General features: G+C 58.8%; 1 protein-coding gene across 10 annotated transcripts in view; it reads left to right on the top strand.

Annotated features, from left to right (window-relative positions):
* The first annotated feature begins 270 nt into the window (after window positions 1-270).
* STK11 (serine/threonine kinase 11) overlaps window positions 271-8,432 on the top strand; it is a 28,530-nt gene continuing 20,368 nt past the window's right edge. For 9 of the 10 annotated variants that reach the window (XR_014837909.1, XR_002341714.2, XR_014837910.1 and 6 more), the window contains exon 1: window positions 1,280-1,653. Coding sequence is in view for 2 of the 10 variants with exons in the window: in XM_085013523.1 (XP_084869649.1) it covers window positions 1,364-1,653 (290 nt within the window). In the remaining 8 variants the exon portion in view is untranslated. Of the gene's footprint in view, window positions 1,654-8,432 lie in introns of all 10 variants that reach the window. The other variant, XM_021084263.2, reaches the window with a different exon arrangement.

The following is an 8,432-nucleotide window of genomic DNA, read 5'->3' as shown; positions in this document are numbered from 1 at the left end:
CGGGTTTCGCTTCCCGGCTCCTGCTTTCCGCCCCCTCGCCGTGACGGGCGTTTCCTCAGGCCAATGAACAAACGGTATCCACCCCTGGGGCGGGGCCCAGCGGGAACCAATCCCCGCTCGGGCGCCCGCCCGGATCCAAACGGCCCAATAGGAGCGGCGGCGGGGCGCGCCTCGGGGGTCGAGGCCAGGCGGCTCGGCCAACGGACGTGCACGTCGGCGCCGCGAGGGGCGGGTCCGCGACGGGCGTGCGGCGGCACGGCGGCGCAGGGAGGGGGAGGAGATAAACAAGATGGCGGCGGCGTGTAGGGCGCGGAAGGGGGAGGCGGCCCGGGGCGCCCTCGAGTGAGGCGGGGCGCGGCGGCAGCGGCGGCGGGCGCCAGCCGGCAGCGCGGCCGCCTTGCATGGGCTGGGCCCCCGCGCCGCCCCGCCTGCTCCACGCGCGCGGCGGCCGCGGCGGGGGACGGGCCACCCGGACCCCGGCGGCCTCAGGAACCCCGGCCCGGCGCCTGCGGCCTGCGCCGCCTCAGCCGCCCGGAGCTCCACGCGCCCCGCGTTCCGCGGCCGACGGAGTTCCGGCGCAGACCGAGCGCGGGCTGCCGTTTGGGGCGCGGCGCCCTCCGGGCCCGCGCGGCCGCTCGGGGTCCCAGGCCGGTGTGCGGACGCCCGGGCGGCGGCCGACTCCGACGGGGGTCGCTCCCTGCGGCCGGCGGGCCCCGGGCAGTCCCGGCGCTGGAGGGAGCCAGCGGGGCCAAACAGAGGTTCCCCGTGCGCTCCGGACACGCACCTGCCGGCGTCTCGGGCGCCCCGGCCGGCGGGGCCGGCGGGAGCCGCCCCCGAGCAGCGCGCCGGATCCCCAGCGAAGCTCGCCTGCCCGGCTCTGGGGGCCCCGGGGCCGGCCTGCGCGGGGCCCCGGGCGCGCGCCATGGCTCGCTAGTAATGGACGGCGCGGAGAAGACTCGACCCGGCCGCGTCCGTGTTCGTTCGAGGGTCTAAAGTCCCTGGAGGATGACCTAGCACTTCCCGGCCCCACCGGCCTCCCGAGGGCCCCCGTGGACGCGCCGGCCCGCCTCAAAACTGTGAGGCCGGGCGGCCGCAAAACTTGGGACGCTGCACACACCCGGGTGTCCGGGCTTTGGACCAGGCGCGCCTTTTGAACTCACGTTCAGTACAATCGTTTCTTTTCCAAGAAGGGTTTTCTTTTTCTTTCTTTCTTTCTTTCTTTTTTTTCTTTTTGCGATTTTGTGACTTTTATTTTTGGAGAAGGGAATCTTGGGGAGGGGGGACAAAAGGAAGAACCGCTCACCAGGAAGTACACAAAGGGGATTAGAGATCGCCTGCGGGAGTCGGAGCCCTAGGGTCCAGGATGGATGTGGCGGACCCGCAGCAGCTGGGCATGTTTACAGAGGGCGAGCTGATGTCGGTGGGGATGGACACGTTCATCCATCGCATCGACTCCACTGAGGTCATCTACCAGCCCCGCCGCAAGCGGGCCAAGCTCATCGGCAAGTACCTGATGGGGGACCTGCTGGGGGAGGGGTCGTATGGCAAAGTGAAGGAGGTGCTGGACTCAGAAACGCTGTGCAGGAGAGCTGTCAAAATCCTCAAGAAGAAGAAGTTGCGAAGGATCCCCAACGGGGAGGCCAATGTGAAGAAGTAAGTGCCGACTTCCTGGGTTGGGGTGAGGTCTCCTTCCTTCTTTCAATCCTTCCTTCCTCCCTCCCTTCTTTTCTCCGTTTCTACCTTCCATACTCCCTTTCCTTAAGAACCTGAGCTGAACCGCCGGGAAGGTTGTGGGTGACTGGCTTGGATAATTGGGCGAAGTCAGCCTAGCTTGTTGCGGTTGGGTGTCCCGGGCTTCCTGACGCCGCCGATGCTGAGCCCTCCTCGGAAGGGGGCGCCCCTCTCCCCCCCCGCTCTCCCAGCTGTCCAGAGGGCCGGTGTGCCTGGCAGACCCGCTGGTGTTGATTTGGCCTTGAGCCTTGCGGTCCTGCCTGCCGCCAGCAGGTTTCAGCACAGCCACAACCCGCGGCTGTTACTGGGGCGGGAGAAGTGCGATTTGTTTGTCCTGTTGGAGGGGAACCCTGCGGTTGCCAAAAATAATTGTTTGCACCGGCTTATCAGTCAGCAGGGAGGAACTTGGCTCTTTCTCTCTCGCCTAGGATGTGACATAGGACATGTATGGGACTCACAGGCCTGGTGACTGCTGAGGAGGATCGGCTTGTGTGTCCGCAAACTTTTTACACAGATTTCTTCTGGTGCCTGTCTGCCTCTAGGTGTCCCAGAGGTGTGGGGGGTCTGCATGCAGGAGCATCCCCAAGGTCGGTGGGAGCCCTGCCTCTTGCTGGTTTCAGTAGGGGGCACCCCCACTCCTTATCACTGCTGCCCTGGAGACCCCGCCCTGCTCTGCCCACACTCCTCCCAGCCTCCAGTGTCCAAGAAGGGTTATCTAACGGGCCAGGCAGGACTGGCTGGTGACCTTGGCCAGTCCTCTGAGTGCTGCTCTCGGATCCACTTTCACCCCCTCCTCCCAGCCCCCCTCCCCTTGGACAGTTTAACAGTGTGCTGCCGAGCCCTGTCTGCTTACTCTTGGATACCTGGGGTGGTGAAATTGGGGAGCGGAGTGCTGAGACCTGACTGGCTCTGGTCAGCGCACCAGTCCGTGAACACCCGGCAAAAGTGGGCAGAGTGCGGGGCCAGTGGGGCACAGAGTGCCAGTTCCCTGTGCCCACTTGGTACCTATAAGGTAGGGTTAGGGTAGGGGCCTCTGGCGTCCTGAGGGAAACAGGCTGGTGGGACAGCAGACGCCCTCCTGGGAGCCAAGCAGGGCCACATCTCTGAGTCAGATCCCCACCCTTGCTTCTAAGTGATGGCTTCTCATCTCGCCAGAAGCACGTGGGATTGTGTGCCTGTATCCTGGCTGCTGCCCCTGGAAAGGGACCCCCTTCCTGCTCTCTGGGGCCAATCCTTGTTCTCCTGGCTCCTCTTAGGCCTCACCTTCAGATCTGTCCCAGAAGTGGGGTGCTTGTCTCTTCCATCTGGATGAGCCCTCCTGGGTGGAGTTGACACAAGTCTGTTAAGTGCTTTGGTGCCGGTGTTTTATAACATATTGCTCTGGCTCCCTGAGTAGAAAGGATTGCTGGGGTCCATCCAGAGGACCAGGCTGGGCTCTGGCACCAGTTGATCTGTCTGGCTAGAGCCGGCCAGCCCAGGGGCTTCAGGGAGTAAACACATCCCTGGGTATGGACACGGGCAGCAGGTTGAGTGGGCCCCAGAACCTCTGCAGATGCCCTGCCTGTGGTAGAGGGCTGTCAGGTGGGCAAGTGCCCACTTTGGCCAAAGCATAATGTACATGTGATAAAGCACCCCCCAGGCAAGTTCACATGCCCAAGGTCAAGTTAGAGGATGTTACCACCCAAAGAGTTCCCTCATGCTTTGCAGTACAACTGGGAGTTTGCAGAGGGCTTGCTGTCAGTTCGTTTTTGGAGAGGTCAGCCATGGTCCCAGGAGCTGTGGAGACGGTGTCCATTGGAAGATCCAGAGGGGAAACTGAGGCCAGGGAGGCAGAGTGGTGAGCAGTCCACAGCCAGCCTGGCACTAGACATAAGGCGTCACAGCTTCAGGGCCAGGGCTAGTTCCCCACCTTAGCTCTGAATGTGCAAGCCTTCACCTCTCTGAGGCTCCCTTTGGAAGGCAGGGCTGGCCCCATGCCGGGCTGTTCGCCTGTCTGTAGCCTCCGGCGGAGCCCCCCCACCCCGTGTATACTTCCTTGGGTGTTGCAAGGGGGTGTACCATCCTCTGAGGCACCCTGAGTCCCGACAGTGCTCCAGATGCAGGGCAGAGGGCTGGGCTCTTGTACGAGGGCCAGGGTATCCACTCCTGGGTCCAGAGATCCAGGCTTCTGGGTCAGCCTTGCTGCCCAGCAGCTGCAGGGAACAAAGGCCCCATTGTCTAGGAGAGATGTAATAAACTCAACTCCAGACTTGCCTCTTGGAGTGAAGTGTCCTGAACTTTCCAAATAAGCCTCCGAAGTCCTCAAACTACAATTAGAATGGGAAGTTTTTCCTTAAAAAAGGAAGTTGGGAAAAGGAGGTCCTCCCTTCCTGTGGTTCCCTGAAGGAAGGCTGTCCTGGGTCTGTGCATGTCCCTCTCTTGCTCGCAAAAACTAATCTGTTCTGATTGTAGAGCAGGGAAAGTTTCCGAAAGCCTCAGAAGTAAAAAAGAAACCTCATTTTAATACTGACACACCTGCTGCATTCCTTTTAAGCCGTTCTCTTTTTTGGGGTGGGGAGTTCCCCTCGTGGTGCAGTGGAAGCAAATCTGGCTAGTATCCATGAGGACGCAGGTTCCATCCCTGGCCTCGCTGAGCGGATTAAGGGTCTGGTGTTGCCATGAGCTGTGGTGTAGGTTGAAGACATGGCTCAGATCCTGCATTGCTTTGGTGTGGTGTAGGCCAGCGGCTGCAGCTCCATTTCAACCCCTAGCCTGGGAACTTCCATATGCTGAGGATGAGGCCCTAAAAAGAAACAAACAAACAAATACCTTTTTTTTTTTTTTTTTGAAGTTTTCACTGTGTTCCATTGGGATCAGTGCTGTCTCTGCAGTGCCGGGACGCAGGTTCAATCCCTGGCCTGGCTACAGTGCAGTGCAGAGCCCTGTCTACTCTGGGATGCCTGGGGATAATGAAATTGGGGAGTGGAGTGCTGAGACCCACTCATGTGGCATGTGAAAATTCTTGGAGCAACCTGAACTACTACAGAGACAAGGCCAGAGTTTCTTTTTTTTTGTCTTTTGTAGTTTTAGGGCCGCACCTGTGGCATGTGGAGGTTTCGAGGCTAGGGGTCGAATAGGAGCTGCAGATGCTGGCCTACACCACAGCCACAGCAACGCCAGATCCGAGCCTCATCTGCGACCTACACCACAGCTCACGTCAATGCTGGATCCTTAGCCCACTGAGGGAGGCCAGGGATCGAACCCACAACCTCATGGTTCCTAGTCGGATTTGTTCTGCTGTGCCACTATGGGAACTCCGGACAAGGCCAGATTTTTAAGCCACTGCGCCACGAGGGAACTCCACCTGAGGATCATTGTAAACAGTGGTTGTGTTCTCCAGTTTTACCAATAGGCAGCAGAAGCCACAGATGCTGCCTTCCTGGCCTAGGGGGCAGCCATGGTGTTTCTTGTCAGCATAGACCACTTGCACACGCCCCTTGTGACATGACCACGCAGGAGGGCAGGTGGCAGCTGGGCCCAGCTCTGCATGCCGTGCAGGAGGAGCTCACAGGAGTCTCACCTGTCGCCAGGGACTGTTCTTGGTGGGTTTTTTTCATCAGCTGTTAAGGAAGGTAGCAACGGCCAGGGCCATTTGTGCCTATGGCTGTGGTTCTCAAACCCCCACCCCACAGCCTGGGCCCAGCTGACTTTCTGTCTACAGGCTGGTCAGACTCTCAGCAATGACCCCTTGAGTGAGCTGTGCCTGTTGTGTGTTGAGCGTGTCACCAGGCATGGCTGCGGTTGGTGAGCAGCTCAGGGCTTCCTTGTCAGCGTTCCTGGTGCCCTTGCCTATGTCTTGGAGGTAACACAGTGTGACAAGCTTGTCTGCCTGGGCTGGCTTCTTTGCCTGGTGTCCCAGTGGCTGGGTCCTTGGCAGACTGGTGCCAGTTTCTAGGCTGGGCCTCCTGTGGTGAGATGGCACCGCCCTGTGGTGACTGGCAGGCACTTGGACCTGGGTGGTGAGTGGTGGGGATTTTACCCCATTGAGCAATGCGGCCTGGGCTTTCCTGGACCCTGTTCTCATCCCAGGTAGCCACTGCCAGGTGCTGGCATCTGCCAGGCACCTGCCCTCCTCTGTGTCAGCTATGAGTCCAGGCTGGGCTGCCTGCCAGGAGTGGTGGTGAGAGGGCACGATGGTCCACCAGGGCTCCCTGCATTGAGCATCCGGGGCCTCCCCTTCTGGACCTTCCCTGGCAGAGCAGGTGTTCCTGAGATGCACTGGGAACTCTGGGGCCACACTGGGCTCAGGGCATCAGCACATATGCCAGGCCAGGGCGGGCTGGGGAGTGCTGGCTTCTCAGGAGTGTTGGGAATCAAGAACTAGCTGCCCTTTACCCCTGTCCACCATGTGACTCGATAGCTGCTTTATCTAGATAAGATTTACACAACACGTGACATAAAATTTGTACTACCGATGGGTAATTTGGTGTCATTCAGTACTTTTTTTTTTCCCTTTGGCTGAGCCCAGGGCACGTGGACGTTCCCAGGCTTGGGATGGAACCCTCATCACAGCAATGAGAACACCAAGTCCTTAACCCACTGAGACACCAGGGAACCTTAGTGTCATTTAGTACTTTGATAGAGTTGTGCTACCATCACCTTTGTCCAATTCCAGAAAATTCCATCACGCTAGAAAGGAGCTCCATCTCCATTACTGTCACCCCCTCCCCAACCTCTTGACAACCAGGAACCCACTCTCTACCTTTCTGCATGTGCCGGTTCTGGACGTTTCCTGTCCGTGGAATCCCACACCCTGTGTTGTGTGTCTGCTTCTCTCACTGAGCATTGTCTCCAGGTCCGTCCACATGGTAGCAAGTGTCAGTGCTTCTCTCCTTTTCATGGCTGAGTGATGCTCCGGGTGTCTTTGTGTGCATTCATCCACGGACATCTGGGTCGTCCTCACTTGCTTCCTGTTAGGAACTGCTGCTGGGAACCTGCATGAACAAGTGTTGGCACTGTTAGTGAATTTCTCATTGTTTTAGTTTTTCCCAGAACCTCAAGGGCTCCTTGACCTGATTGGGGGCATCAGTAGGAGGCTCAGGGGTGTGTGGGGGGTCTTGTTGAGGTCACCTCCCACACTCTGCAGACAGGCCATTTGGAGGGTGTGAGGAGGTGGGTCCCAGTGGCTCAGACTCTGACTGGGAGGCAGCTCTTGTGCATCTCCTCCCTGCACTCCCCCCCCACACCCCCACGAGCTCCAGAGGCTTAATAACCCTCATGTTTGCACTTCTCTTCTGGGTAATGGGGCAAGTCTGCTCAGCAGGCTGCTCCTCACTCCTCGGGCAGGTCCCTGGGAGCCATGGGCAGTGGAACCGGAAGGCTCCGTTTCCTCTCACTTCACTTCCTGCATCCTGGCTCAGTGCCTGGCTTTTCCTTATGCTTTAAATACTATTTTTCTTTTCTTTCCTTTCCTTTCCTTTTCTCTTCTCTTCTCTTTTCTTTTCTTTTCTTTTCCTGGCCAGTGGTGTGGCTTGTAGGAAACAGAAAACACAGAGAAGGTGATAGAAGTCTTTGCACACACACCCCCCTGTGGCTGCAGTGAATGTTTCAAGTTCCACCTCATGCCCCCCTTCTCTGTCCCCAGAGTACATGGGTCCAGCTCTGCAGGCACACTCTGGCTCATGGATGTGTGTGATTCCCTCATCTTGTAGTTTGACACAGTAGCTGCTTTCCGGTGCTCTGTAATTGTGAAGGAAAGGGTGCTGTCATCTGCCTGGGGCTGGGCTTCCCCAGATTGACATCTCCCACAGAGAATGAAGATTCAGGGGTGGTTTTGTCTCAGAGGCGGGGTTGGGGGGCTTGGCCATGAAGGCGGGGCTCGTCCTCATACTGGGAAGGACTGGGGGTTTGGACTTTTCCTAACACCTGTGTCTTCCTTGTTTTGGAAACCCCTATAGCGGTCTCTTTGGACCAAGAGGATACACCCTAAGAAACTTTACAGGGAGGGAAGCAGGCATGGATGGCATGCCTGAGCTGTCCTGACATCATGTCTGTTCCACTGTTCCCAGTCCCGCTTGTGGGTTCAGAAGCCAGAGCTGGGAGGAGTTGGGGGTCTGCTGCTGAGTGATCCCCTGTGCCTGCTGGGCTCACAGCTGAGCTCACATCCCATGGGCTCCCTCCCTTCTGGGGCTACAGACCCCCCCCAGGTGGGCCCTCGCTGGGCAGGTAGCTCAGCAGGTACTTGACTGGCTGGGTGTATAGCAGGTGCTGAGCCGTGGTCTCTGCCCCTGCCCTCCCCCCATACCTGCCCCTCAGAACACCTGCTCCCTCCCCACATGCCCCTAGGACACCTCCGAGGAGCCAGCTCTATACTCATACCATCTGGTACTTCTTAGGGACCAATAACGGGTTACACCCTGTTGAGTGATGTCACTCCACTGTCAGATGGAAATGGAGTGGGGCTTGCCAGTGTGGGAAGGTCCCTGAGTCACAGCTGAGCTCTGGCCCTGGGGCGCAGGGCCGGGAGTCAGTATTGGGTGATCCAGGCTTGGTCGGGGCTGGGTGTGGAAGCAGGGAGGAGGACATCTGAAGGGTGCTTGATCCCCCTTGGCCAGGCCACCCGCATGCCCAGGGCCTGGCCTATAGGGGCCTACAAGGTCCGTCACAGGACTGAGTGAGTAGAGTGGGGTCAGGAGGGGCTCACAGGCAAGGTGGGATGTGGA

Source organism: Sus scrofa, chromosome 2, assembly GCF_054392235.1.
Source record: "Sus scrofa isolate SSC_HxYL_T2T_F1_AM1 chromosome 2, Sscrofa_HxYL_maternal_Yorkshire_Landrace_v2.0, whole genome shotgun sequence".
Lineage (NCBI taxonomy): Eukaryota > Metazoa > Chordata > Mammalia > Artiodactyla > Suidae > Sus > Sus scrofa.
Note: the sequence above shows the minus strand (reverse complement) of the source record. Positions and strands in the feature narration are given on the sequence as shown.